Source organism: Mytilus galloprovincialis, chromosome 2 (assembly GCF_965363235.1).
Source record: "Mytilus galloprovincialis chromosome 2, xbMytGall1.hap1.1, whole genome shotgun sequence".
Taxonomy (NCBI): domain Eukaryota; kingdom Metazoa; phylum Mollusca; class Bivalvia; order Mytilida; family Mytilidae; genus Mytilus; species Mytilus galloprovincialis.
The window spans coordinates 54,958,982-54,973,693 of record NC_134839.1 but is presented as its reverse complement, the minus strand read 5'-3'; the positions used below and the strand labels follow the sequence as shown (position 1 = coordinate 54,973,693).

The following is a 14,712-nucleotide window of genomic DNA, read 5'->3' as shown; positions in this document are numbered from 1 at the left end:
GTATTTAATGAGTTGGCACTGTCATTTGGGATTTTGACGGTTGCAAAAGTTTAACTAGTGATTCTGATCAGCCTTTATAAAACATTTTTTTTTTTTACAGAACTGATTTTTTTTTTTTAAATATTTAGGAAAATATACTTTTATAACCTGCTTTCTGTAGGTTTCAGTGATAGTAAATTCAATGTATATTTAATACTCAATTCAGCATTTATAATGACACACTATTTTTGTATCCAGGATATTTTCCATAACTTTGCAGCAAATATTTTCACATTCCAGGTTGATTGATGTACAGTCCAAATTGACGATTGCAAGTGATGTTGCCAAGGGTATGATGTACTTACATAATCTACCACAACCAATTATCCACCGCGATCTCAACAGTCATAATATACTACTGGACGAGGATGGTCATGCCTTGGTGGCTGATTTTGGAGGTTAGTATTTTTAACATCAAGATGACAATCTGTTTCAATGAATAAAAGAAGAGGATTACGGATATACCGTGAATTCATCTAATTTTGTAGGTACCAATTTTTTCGTGGATAAAGGAAAACTTGCATGTTCAAGGATATTTGATTTGTGGTCATGCTGAGGTCTGCATACCAGCCAATAGAAAATTTGTCCTGAAGTGAACTTTTAATTTCGTAATTTACCTGTACCCAAGAAATTCATGAAAATTGGTATCCAACGAATAATAGTGAATCCACAGTATGTCAAAAGTAGATGGCAACTAAATACTAAAAGAAAGTCTGACTTTGAGATCTGTCATCTGCAAACATTCAATATTCTAAATATAGAAAAAAGGTTTTAGTCTTAAGACTGGTACTTTAGGGGATGGATGGAAACAACTTCATCGAAAACTTAATTTGTCTGAAGTTATCTTGTCTTTAGCAGTTTAGCAGGGGGTAACATTTCTTGATAATTGTTTCAGTCATCAAAGAGCCTCTAGTTATCTTTATCAGTCAAATAACAGAATGTGGAAAAAAGAATGTACTGCCTTTACCATTTTGTAATTTGATTTGAATTCTTTGTTTTTAGAAAAAATTTGATTCACCATTGTTCTTAATAATTGTTATGTATATGCCTATTAGTGATAGATATTTCAATTATTGTCATTGCTTATCAAATATTCCATCTGTTCACATGTTGTATAATGACATAGATTGTAATATCTTATACATGTATTAAATGACTTGTTTTTTGGTGTTATGTTTTTTCAGAATCCAGATTTCTACGGTCAACTGAAGATAATATGACAAAACAGCCAGGGGTAAGAGATGGATCATCTTATACATTTATTTTAAACTGCTTAACTGGAATTATTATATAAAATATTTGCATATGACTGCCTTTTTTTTTAGTTATGATTTTTTTTTATCAAAAAATGGACTTTGATGCTAAAATGAAAATGAGCAATGATTAGAATACACAAATGAATTCCTAAATGGAGTATTAGAACAGATTACTAATTATTCTAATATGACGTGCTTCTTTCGCTTGCATCAATTATTTCTTAAATACTCTTTCTGTTTTTAAATAACAGTAGTAATATTTTGTCTTGTTTTCAGTTATCAAAGGTCATATAAATATCTGATTAAAGAGATACGTTTAGATGATTTATATATAATGAATTGGTATTTCAGACTTGATTTAAATTTTGTATGCATTTAAAACTCCTTTAACTTCATCTAAATATTGAATACCTATTTACTTGAACCAATTTTGATGAATGTTATGTTTTTATGATGTGTTGCTGGTTGTGACAAAGTGATACATCTAGCATTCATATAGATGGTTGAAGGTCAGTTTTAATACGATTGCAAAAAATAAAAATTTTTTTTGTCATATATTGGTATCATGTCGTTGTCTGCGTCGTCGTCAGCGTCGTCCGAAGACGGTTTGTTTCCAGATAACCACAAAAGGAACTTGGGATTGATTTTGGGGGTTATGTTCCCAAAGGTTTAGGAATGAGGAGCCCAAAGGGGCCAAAAACAGCATTTATCTAGTTTCAGGACAAAAAGTTGTGTATTAGTATTTCAATTGTTCTGAAATTGTACCACAATGTTTTATACCATAAGTAGAAGGTTGGGATTTATTTTAAGGGGTTATCGGGAAAACAGTCTAGGAATTAAGGGCCAAAAAGGGGCAAAAAACAAGCATTTTTCTAGTTTTAAGACAATGACTTGTGTGTAACTGTATGGATCTCTCTGACATTGTACCACAAATTTCCATATAACACAGGGAAGGCTGGGATTCCATTTGGGGTTAATTTTCCCAAATATGTAGGAATAAGGGGCCAAAAAAGGGCTGAAAAGAAGCATTTTTCTAGTTTACCGACAATAACTTGTGTTTAAATGTATGGATCTTTATAAATTTTTACAAGAAGGTTCAATACCACTAAAGGAAGGTTGTGTTGATTTTTGGGGTTATGGTCCCAATAGTTTAGGAATTAGGGGCCAAAAGGGGGCCCAAAATAATCATTTTTGTATTTTTCATACAATAAGTTATGTTTAAGTGTATGAATCTCTCTGAAAATAAACCACAAGTTTTCATGCCATGAAGGGATGGTTAGTATTGACTTTGGGGGGTTATGACTCAAAATGTTTCGGAATTATGGTCAAAAAAGAGGAAAAACTAGGTATTTCTGGTGATTGGACAATTAAGACAATTTAAAAGCAGTGTAAGGGAGGTAATTCTAAAAATTTAACATTCAATGTTGGGTATGTTCAGATTTACCTCCCTTACACTACTTGTATATTATGAATAAAGAAATGTCAGGTTTTGGACATATTGCAAAAAAAAGGGGGGAGTAGTTGTTTCAAATTCCAAATTTTTGAAAAGTTAATAGAAGAAATCATTTATTGCATAATATTGCGCTATAGATTTGTAAGATCTTGACATTTGTTTTGTGTCAGAAACTCATATTATGTCAAATATTTTATCGCAATCCAAATTCAGAGCTGTATCAAGCTTGAATGTTGTGTCCATATTCAGGGTTCGACTTCTGTGGTCGTATAAAGCTGTGCCCTGCAGAGCACCTGGTTGATTTTATTTTTGTTGTTTGCTTTCTACCAGATGTGGAGAATATGTCTCAAAAATTATGAATATACACTTTGATTGGCCAAAAATCATGTGTCCCTTATTGTTCTAACCAAATCTAAAATTAAAAATTTTTATTATTTTTTCCAGAATTTAAGATGGATGGCTCCGGAAATCTTTACTCAGTGCAATAAATACAGTATTAAAGCTGATATATTCAGTTACTCACTATGTCTTTGGGAACTTCTATCTGGAGAACTCCCTTTTTCTCATCTCAAGCCAGGTAAGTATTGCAAAACTGATATAAACAAAATAAGCACTTGTGAGTAAAATGAACAGAAAAATGTTTAAGTAAGAAGTGACCTATGACATTTACTGTGTAACACTCTTTAAATAAAGAATTATCATTATAATCATTATCACTGAAAGAGGTTGGGATGTTGGGATTTCACACACAAAGTCATATTAGTGATTAACTTGGATTATGTGTATACTTTTGATCTTAATGTTTGCATTTAACAAATTGTTTTATTTAAGTTTGATTTTCAGAAGATTTATTGATTGAAAATTAATAGATTCTCATGAAAAACCACTGTAAATCTCATTTTTATCAGTTTTAACCAAAATTGACTTGATCAATACATAGGTGTTTCATGGAAAATATTGTACTTCCAGTTATTGAGATCTTTTCATAAAACAAAATGTTCTTCTTTACCTCATTAAAATGCCTTAAAACTTATTGTCTTACTGTGAATTCTGTTTTTGTTTCAGCTGCAGCAGCTGCAGAAATGGCATACCACAATACTCGACCACCGATAGCAGTTACATTTCCTAAACCTATTGTAGCTTTTCTACAAAGAGGATGGCATGCAAATCCAGAGGTAAAAACTTTTAAAAAAGGAAAATATGGAAAAAATGTCATGAAGTATTTTATTTACTGTTAATTCAGAAATTATTACATGCATTTATTATTGTGATTCTATTTAAAGTTTTGAGATATTGAGAAAATTCTTGTTTAAACATATACATGTACAAAATTTCAAAATGCAAGTTTAAATTATTGTGATTATAACAGTGTAACATTTTTTTGCAATAATAAATAAAGTTGTAATAATTTCTAAACTACAGAATACACTAGAAATGATAATCATTTACTACCAAATACAAACTTCAATAAATATTTTTGTAACAATTACTCTGAAAAGCAGATATATTTCCTTATAACTAATTATTATTTCTCATAATTTGCTCTATGAAACAGATATATTTGTCTCTAATTTGATATTTTCTCATAATTTGATCTCATTGTGTAAGGCCGTGTTCACACCAAACGCCGTGTACAGTTAACATGTTTTCAATTAGTTTAATGTAATGGACACTGGTTTCACATTAAATTTGTTCACATCTATACACCTTGTTTAATTACCTGTGCATAAGATTTGTTCACACTTGTAAACTATATGTCATTTAAATGTTCATTACATAGAACCGAATGCAAAGTTTTGGTACAATTTTTCTAGCAGTAAGGGAACGACCATTTGACTTCAAAAAGAGGGGATGGAAATATTCCGATCCCCAATTGGATAAAAAAAAATGGTCATACAGATGATAAAAAAATATTCCGAATCAAGAGTTGCCCCATACATTATAGTGTTAAATATTGAAAAAAAAAATTTGATCACCAGCATCGAAAACAAAACGGATTACGTTTGCGTGAAAAAAAATCTGACTCAGATAAAAAAAAATACTCTCCCCCCCTTTTTGAAGTTAAGTAGTTGCTCCTTCATGAAAGCCATTTTGAAGATTTGCAGTAGTTTAAATATACTAAAGATGTCTCGATTACGCATTAGAAAACGTAGGCTGCAGCAGTGTGCTTACAGACGAAAAAAAAAAAGGATTGAGATATTAGGAATCACTACATTTTTTATCTTTTCTGTTTGTTTCAAATAGTATTTCTTCTCCAAGGAGTATTTGGCAAAGGGAGAGGGTAATGTTTTTTTCGATTTTAAGTGTAGTTTAACAGATTTGAGATACTAGACAAACATATCATTTACCGCACACGTAAAGACCAGTGGGGAATATTTCTATGTATGTCAAGTCAATTTGGGAAGACCTTTTCAAATGAATAAGGCAGCAACTATTTTGGGGGGGCTATGGATTTTTTCAGGACAAATTTTGGTGATAAGTCGAAAACAATTTTTTTCTTTCAATTTAAGGAGTACATACAGTGGCAGCTGGGGGTAAAACAAAAATATTTTTTTAAGGGTCAAAAACATTTTTATCCATAAACCCCCCCCCCTGAAAATCAAATGATTGTTGCCTTATGGGTTCGGCAATGATGCTGCTTTGAGTCTTGATCAGGGGTTAATAAAGTACGTTAAAAAAAAATTAAACAAATAAACATATAAATTTTAGACAACAATTTCTGTAAAGAACTTTATTTATAATTGTTAAAAATATCAATTTTATTCAAAAATAGTTTCCTCCTTAAATATATTCACGGAAAAAACTAATTTCCTAAATGCCTAGTTTTGTGCACACTTAACCTACACAAGGCCTACATTGACTATCGACTGAGTGTAGACAAAACATGATTTAAACTGCATGTAAACATTGAGTTTTATCAATGGGAACACAATTGTGTTTAGTTTACCTGTGAGTTACACTAACACAACACCGAATCTAGGTCAATGTGAACACGGCCTAAGATGATTATCATTATTTATACTTTTATGTTTTATAGATTTGAATTAAAAAATTGTAATTTTATTTAGGATCGTCCAGAATTTCGTGAAATTTTGCCATTTATTGAAGAATGTCGAGAATCTCAAGCAGCTGGAACTATCAATAATACATCCTCTACTGCCAGTCTGGTGGCACATTTTACTTCAGCACTACCTCAACTTAAAGATGACGACTCTGAAGAGGAAGGTCGAGCTACACCTCCTCCTTCTGGGACAGTGACAGCACTTAGAACAAAATGGGAGCTGGAAGCTAATAGGAACAGGTAGTTACTGTGAATCAAATGACAGTTTGGAATTGAAGGAAATACTGTCTGAATTATTAAATCCCCTTACATGTTGAAAATTGCAAAATACATACTGGGACTTAATTGTTTTTGTTGGTACCTTTTTTTCAGGGATTGAGGAAAAATTGTATGTTCCTTATTTCAATTTTGTCAAGCCTATGACTTTTATTGCAGAAAGCTCAACATAGGGATAGTGATCCGGCAGGGACTACGGCGACGGCAATTTCTAACTTCTTAAAAGCTTTATATTTTAGAAGGTGGAAGACCTGGATGCTTCATACTTTGTATATAGATGCCTCTTGTTATGAAGTTTCCGTCAGTCACATGTCAAATGTCCTTGACCTCATTTTCATGGTTCAGTGACTACTTGAAAAAAAAGTTAAGATTTTTTTATAGTGTTAAATTCTCTCTTATTGTAAGTAATATGATAACTATATTTGGTATGTGCATACCTTGCAAGGTCCTCATGCCCACCAGACAGTTTTCACTGGAAATTGACCTCATTTCATGGATAAGTGAACAAAGTGAAGTTTTGGTGGTCAAGTCCATATCTCAGAATTATATGCAATAGGTCTACTATATTTGGTGTATGGAATGATTGTAAGGTGTACATGTCTAGCTGGCAGGTGTCATCTGACCTTGACCTCATTTTCATGGTTCAGTGGTCAAAGTTAAGTTTTTGAGTTTTTGTCTTTTTTTTCAAATACTATATGCAATAAGTCAACTATATTTGGTGTATGGAAATATGTCATGATCCATGTCAGTCACACAGGTTTTATTTGACCTTGACCTGATTTTCACGGTTCATTGCTCAGTGTTAAGTTTTTGTCTTTTGGTCTTTTTTCTCAAACTATAAGCAATAGGTCAACTATATTTGTTGTATGGAAGAATTGTTAGCTGTACATGTCTGCCTAGCATGGTTCATCTGACCTTGACCCAATTTTCATGGTTCATTGGTCAATGTTTAATTTTCTTGGTTAATGTTAAGTTTATGTGACAGTTGTAATAAAACTTTATATTACAGTGACTTGACTGTTAGTGTTGCTATCTGACTATTGCAACTCATTCAAACTTCTGACCAAGTTGCAATTTGTTTTTTTAAATCAAACTGTTCAACTGGTCAGAATTTTGAACAAACTGTTCAGTCAAATTGTGAAAGTACAAGGTGATAAAATAAAATATACTTACAATCCTATAAGACTTTAACTCCACTTTGATGTTGATCTGACAAAATCATTCTAACAGTTTGTATAGATATATTATAGTCATTACCATGCAAGAGGTGAAATGTAAATTTGAATTGCTATAAAAATGTCCAAACTAAGCTTTCATATAATTTTTCTTTTGAAAAGTCTTCTATATTCATAAGAATCAGACATTATTTGAATTAAAACATCATATATTCGGTAAAACATGTGTGAAATAACAATACTTTATTGATAAGTTTCCATGGGGAGATAACCTTAAACATTATTCTTTTGAATAAAGACTTTTTGAAAGAAAAAATGATTATCTCCCCATGGAAACTTCCTACAAATATATTGTAATTTCACACATATTTTACTGAATATGAAATGTTTTAATTCACATAATGTCTAATTCTTGTGAATATAAAAGACATTTTGAAAGAAAAACTATATGAAAGCTTAGTTTGGACATTTTTATAGCAATTCAAAATTACATTTCACCTTTAGAATGAAAATGACTATAAAATATCTATACAAACTGATAGTCTAAATGTTCACATCAACACTAATGTGGAGTTAAAGTCTTATAGGGTTGTAAGTATATTTTTATTTTACTACCTTGCACTGCACTTTCAGGACTTGACTGTGATTTTTTACAGCAGTATGTTCAAATTTCTGACCAGTTGAACAGTTTGGTTTTATAAAACAAATTGCAATTTGGTCAAATTTTTGAATGAATTGCAATAGTCGGATAGCAACACTAACAGTCAAGTCACTGTAAAAGACTATCAACATAATATCAATGATTATAAAAGAAGGCGAGACATTTCAGCGTGTGCACTCTTGTTTGGATTTTACAAGAATATAGACATATCAGTGAATTTTAAGATTGGGTTGTACCTTTACCAATGAAATCCACAAAAAGGTGCAACATACAAAAAATAATGAATCTACAGTATACCAAAAGAGTGTATATTTTAAGCATCTTTAATGCCCTGAATTTTGTTGGCACAAAATTACAGTAAACTGTGAATATGTAGTGATGGTAAACTTAAAAACAAATGACACACAGTATTCCAGCCTTTTCTAGCAGTGATTATTGAGGGGGAGGACAGGGGGGTACCCTTCTCCCTTCTCCCACCCTCTTCTCCTTTCTCCTACCCCCATTCTCCTTTCTCCCATTAGAATAAAACATCTCCTTTTGAGATAAAATAAAAAAATTTCTCCTTTCTCCAACTTTTTCTCCTTTCTCCCAGCCTTCCTCTTCTTTCTCCTACCCCCTTTCTCCTTTCTGCTACTTCCTGTCTCCCTTACCCCTGTCCTCCCCCTCATTATTACGATGGATTTGTTGTAACAATAACTGTTGATAATATTTTAATTTGGCTGACAAGTTTAAAAACACTATTGACTTAGTTAAGGTACTAAAAGTATGAACATGTACATGTATTAGACAAATCACTTCAAATGTAAATGCTTTATCTGGTTTATAAGGAATTAAACAAGTATAATATACCTCTTTACTTGTAGCACTGTACCATTAGAAGAGATCAGAAGAAGGCTTCAGTTTCCCCAGATTGACAAAAATGGTGAGAGTCAGCATCACTACTTATGTGACTTGTATGATTAAACAAATATTTATGAAACATAATTCAAGTATTTAAGACTTAACCTTCCCCCTTCCCAAATAAAAAAAAACCAAAAAAAACCCAAATATTTAGTTTTACATTTTAAGTAATTCAAAGGAGTGAGATAAAATCAGTCAAAAGAAGTTCGTACAGTCCTTCTTGTTTCATTAGTTTAATCTTATATTTTGTATGCAGTTTCATTCTCAGACACCAATTGAATTTGAATTGTTCAACTTAGAATTTGGATGCATCTAGGGGAATCTGTTCAAATTCCTTTTTAAGAAAGTCTACAAACATGATTTAACATTTCAGTGTAATGTTTTAAGTGTTAAAATCAGCTTTAAAAAAACTTCAGTCAACTTTTGGACACTCTAAATACTGGCATACTTAACAGTGATTAAGTTACTTTTTTTTATAACTTCATCGCTTTTATTAATGCAATTGAAACACTAAAATTAGGTATAATCTTTTTTTTTTTGTACTTCCAGGTTATGTTTCAGATCCACTAAGTACTCTTCGACTACCAGTAACTTTACCAATGTCAGACTCTTGCAGTGATATAAGTAGTGCCTCTACTACATCCAGTATAACATAACAGCACACAAAGCCTTTAAGAAATGGAGTACAGCCTGATTATTACATATAGTTAATAAGATTCAGTACAAAATATCAAGCATGAAGTCTTTTCTACAGAAATAATGACTTCAGAGATCATTCATCAACGTTCTTTACAAGGATTATTTACAGCGGATTCCATTGAGTGTGTAGCCAAAGGTATAATCTTTGGTTAGCTTACTTGTTAGCTGAACCGTGAAGTCATTATTAGGTCAGGTATACTACCCTCCATTTGGAGTAGCATAGTCCAACAAACAGATCGATTGGTTTTCTGTCGGACTAGTGTATTCTTAAAGTAGGGTAGTTTATCTTACCTAACAATGACTTCATGGTTCAGCTAACAAGCAAGCTAACCAAAGATATTACTTTGGCTACACACTCAATGGAATCTGCTGTAATGGTTGTTGCATGTTGTGTATTGATCCTACTTTTCAGCGATATATTTTTTTGGCTAAAGTATGTTATATTAGTTTATTACATTGGTTGCAATGAATTACATTGATTTCCCAGTTAAATAAAAACCGATAATTTCACATGTGAAATAAACTTGGTTATTTCACTCTCTGACGTCATACAACAATAGGCGTTGGCAAGACTTCGATAATGGCCGATCAAAACAAATTGTGAATGCGTAGAAAAAAGATATAGTTACTTACATGTTTTACATTAATTTCTTTAAAAAAAGCCATTTGCCAATGTAATAAAAAGAATAACTAATTAAAAAATTCAAATATCGAAAAATATTCAACTCGTGACCGAACAACACTGATAATTAACTCGTGCACTACGAACATTCGTGAATTAATGTGTTGTTTGGTCACTCATTGAATATTTTTCTCTATTTGAATTCTTCAATTAGTTAGTCTATAAGTATTGATTGAATCTCCAGTGAAATTATTGTATGGGCATTATCAGACTATTCAAATTATACCTCAGGTTGATAAAATCTTTTTTTGTCATATAAGAAATTCCACGTTAGAATTGTGTACGGGCATTATTAGATATATTTAATAGTATTGTGTTTAGTCATAAGTACATGCAAAATACCGGTACATTAATTTCTTATTAAGATTTTACATATTTTTTAAATAATTTTATTGAGGTCACTTCTGTATACCCATCCAGATTTGTTAATTTATTTTCAGACAATTTGATAAACATTGTTTATGTAATATAGATAAGAGCCCAAACTAGTTTGGCTTTGAATCATTACCAGGTGCTATTAATCATGTGTTTCTGCATTACCTACCTTTAATTTGTCATATATGTATATTTGTTTTATGAAAATAGTTGAATGTGAAACAAAGTTAATATGTTTACATAACAGTGTCAGAATCTGTAAATGTCCTCGACACAATCTTTACCAACAGAATTATGTATATAGATGTATTTATTACTTTTTTAAATGTCAAGTTTTCAAGTTTCATTTTAAATAGGTATTATCAGATGCATTTTTTGAATGTGTTACCAAAATATTCAAATAAACACTCATAGACAACATGCATAAAAAAAAAAAAACATTCAGTCCTAAAACTGACAAACATTTCCAACTGGGAGATCATTTAGTCATCCTCACTGTCAGAATACTGGGATAACATTTTAAAATGCAAAACAGTGGCAACAAACTTACATTTTATAAAACAAGGGAGATACTTATTATTGAGTAAAAAAGTGCAATAGAATACATGCCAAAAGACAATGTGATAAGGTCATTATTATGTCTAATTTTTGCAGAAAAGAAGTTCATGATCTAAGGTTAAAGATTGCCATTTATGTTAACTTTTCTGTTGAGTTCTACATATCTAAAACAAGTAGGTTATGATTTATGACTCCATGATAAATCCAAGTGCTGCATTCATACATCTTTTAAGAATTTTGGAACATGCATGGTAGAAGTTGCTCATTGATTTACTGTAATGCTTTTCTATACTAACAATACATCTCATAAACATATTTACATGGTTCATATAAACTTGATATTTTTCAATTTTTCAATCACAAACATATGTCAAAACTATGCTTCTAATGTTTTTCCTTTTTAGCTCACCTGGCCTAAAAGGCCAAGTGAGCTTTTCTCATCACTTGGCGTCCGTCGGCGTCCGTCGTCGTCCGTCGTTGTCGTTAACTTTTACAAAAATCTTCTCCTCTGAAACTACTGTGCCAAATTAAACCAAACTTGGCCACAATCATCATTGGGGTATCTAGTTTAAAAAATGTGTCCGGTGACCCAGCCAACCATCCAAGATGGCCACCATGGCTAAAAATAGAACATAGGGGTAAAATGCAGTTTTTGGCTTATAACTCAAAAACCAAAGCATTTAGAGCAAATCTGACATGGGGGTAGAATTGTTAAACAGGTGAAGATCTATCTGCCCTGAAATTTTCAGATGAATCGGATAACCCGTTATTGGGTTGCTGCCCTGAATTAGTAATTTTATGGAAATTTTGCTGTTTTTGGTTATTATCTTGAATATTATTATAGATAGAGATAAACAATAAACAGCAATAATGTTCAGCAAAGTAAGATTTACAAATAAGTCAACATGACTGAAATGGTCAGTTGACCCCTTTAGGAGTTATTGCCCTTTATAGTCAATTTTTAACCATTTTTCGTAAATCTTAGTAATATTTTACAAAAATCTTCTCCTCTGAAACTACTGGGCCAAATTAATCCAAACTTGGCCACAATCATCTTTTGGGTTAGTAGTTTGAAAAATGTGTCCGGTGACCCGGCCATCAAACCAAGATGGCCGCCATGGCTAAAAATAGAACATGGGGTAAAATGCAGTTCTTGGCTTATAACTCAAAACCCAAAGCATTTAGAGCAAATCTGACATGGGGTAAAATTGTTTATCAGTTCAAGATCTATCTGCCCTGAAATTTTCAGATGAATCGGACAACCCGTTGTTGGGTTGCTGGCCCTGAATTAGTAATTTTAAGGAAATTTTGCTGTTTTTGGTTATTATCTTGAATATTATTATAGATAGAGATAAACTATAAACAGCAATAATGTTCAGCAAAGTAAGATTTACAAATAAGTCAACATGACTGAAATGGTCAGTTGACCCCTTTAGGAGTTATTGCCCTATATAGTCAATTTTTAACCATTTTTCGTAAATCTTAGTAATCTTTTACAAAAATCTTCTCCTCTGAAACTACTTGGCCACATTAATCCAAACTTGGCCACAATCATCTTTTGGGTTAGTAGTTTGAAAAATGTGTCCAGTGACCCGGCCATCCAACCAAGATGGCTGCCATGGCTAAAAATAGAACATGGGGTAAAATGCAGTTCTTGGCTTATAACTCAAAACCCAAAGCATTTAGAGCAAATCTGACATGGGGTAAAATTGTTTATCAGGTCAACATTTATCTGCTCTGAAATTTTTAGATGAATCGGACAACCCGTTGTTGGGTTGCTGACCCTGAATTGTTAGTTTTAAAGAAATTTTGCTGTTTTTGGTCATTATCTTGAATATTATTATTGATAGAGATAAACTGTAAACAACAATAATGTTCAGCAAAGTAAGATTTACAAATAAGTCAACATGACCGAAATGGTCAATTGACCCCCTTAGGAGTTATTGTTCTTTATAGTCAATTTTTAACAATTTTCATAAAATTTGTAAATTTTTACTAACATTTTCCACTGAAACTAATGGGCCAAGTTCATTATAGATAAAGATAATTTTAAGCAGCAAGAATGTTCAGTAAAGTAAGATGTACAAACACATCACCATCACCAAAACACAATTTTGTCATGAATCCATCTGCTTCCTTTAATATTCACATAGACCAAGGTGAGCGACACAGGCTCTTTAGAGCCTCTAGTTTTGGGAGAAGAAAAGTTAAAATTTGACGTCTTTTGATCTTTTGATCTTTTAGCCTTAAACTTTTGTTTTAAAGACCTAAAACTTTAACCTCCTACATACCTAAATAATTTATTTGCATACTAAAATCACATGTTAGTATTTTTTTTTCCATCAAACTATGGCAATAGCAAACTCTTCCTTTTGAGTGAATATAATTTGTTACTTTATAACTACAATGAATTATTTCTGCCTTATTTAGATTAATTATGTAACAAAAACATTAAACAGTTGTCCAAGTGCCTCCCCAATAACTAGTAGAAATTTATTTTTTTTTTGGGGGGGGGGGAATGATGGTACTTTTACCTATGAATGATATTATAATTGTTACTTTTCATACTTATGAATGATATTATTAGTGTTACTTTTCATTATCAAATCTTACAAATATTGTAGTTTATTATTAAATAATCAAATTCATACTATATCTTTAAAAGTTATCATCAGCATTATAGTAGTGTTAGCAATTTACAAAGTGCCAAGTTATTTTTTAAAATCATAAGAAGAAAAAAATATGGAAAGAATAAAGCTTATTTATGCAATAGAATTGTCTTTTCTTGTTGTGTGTATAGTCATAGAAATGAGAAGATGTGTTATGAGTGCCCATGAGACAATGCAATTTTACATCCACTTGAGATAACAGTATGGCTTGGATGGGCGAGACATGTATTGTTGTTAGAAGTAGAAGGTATTTAAATTGAGAAAAAAAGGGATATTGAGTCAATCTAAATGAGTGACATCTTCATTAAACATGAGGATTTTCTTTCTAGTTCCATAACTAGACATATGCCATTGATATGACATGCTGTGGTATTATTTTTGAGAGGGGTTGGTGTACTTCAACCAGCAAAATGGATCAGCTTTACTATATCCATTTATGATTATTTTTGAAAGATTACCAAAAGGGATAAACAAACCCATAATTCCAAAATTATACAAGCTGACAATGCCACTGTAAAAATGAAATTCGACCAAAAAACAAAGAACATTATACAAAACACAACATGCAAAACTATGCACCAAGAACCTCACCATAAATCTGGGAGATCTCTGGTGTTCAGAAGGGAAACAGATTCTGCTCTAAAGAAGGCACCCTTTGTGCTACACATGAAAGTACAAACCCGGTGATTGTCTTATAAATCTAGGTCATATTCAAGGGACGGGATTGAAGCATGTCCGTCCTCATCTGAAAGAGATATTTCAATACGATCAACCAACTCATAATGGAGTCTGTTAACTAATTCGACTTACCCACATTTAACTCTTGGTTTAAAAGCGTTCTTGTATAGAGCATCTCTGTATCAGGGAAATCATTATAGGAAATACCAACTTTGGAATATCGTGTCAAC

The 14,712-nt window shown here is 31.8% G+C and overlaps 1 protein-coding gene across 2 annotated transcripts in view; it reads left to right on the top strand.

The window, feature by feature from the left end:
- The window catches only part of LOC143063873 (serine/threonine-protein kinase TNNI3K-like), a 28,017-nt gene extending 16,969 nt beyond the window's left edge, over nucleotides 1–11,048 (top strand). For both annotated transcript variants that reach the window (XM_076236297.1, XM_076236298.1), the window contains exons 16-22: nucleotides 280–437; nucleotides 1,224–1,273; nucleotides 3,193–3,325; nucleotides 3,814–3,923; nucleotides 5,817–6,049; nucleotides 8,785–8,843; nucleotides 9,371–11,048. In XM_076236297.1, the coding sequence (XP_076092412.1) occupies nucleotides 280–437; nucleotides 1,224–1,273; nucleotides 3,193–3,325; nucleotides 3,814–3,923; nucleotides 5,817–6,049; nucleotides 8,785–8,843; nucleotides 9,371–9,477 (850 nt within the window). In that variant the 3' untranslated portion in view covers nucleotides 9,478–11,048. The remainder of the gene's footprint in view (nucleotides 1–279; nucleotides 438–1,223; nucleotides 1,274–3,192; nucleotides 3,326–3,813; nucleotides 3,924–5,816; nucleotides 6,050–8,784; nucleotides 8,844–9,370) is intronic.
- The last annotated feature ends 3,664 nt before the right edge of the window (nucleotides 11,049–14,712 follow it).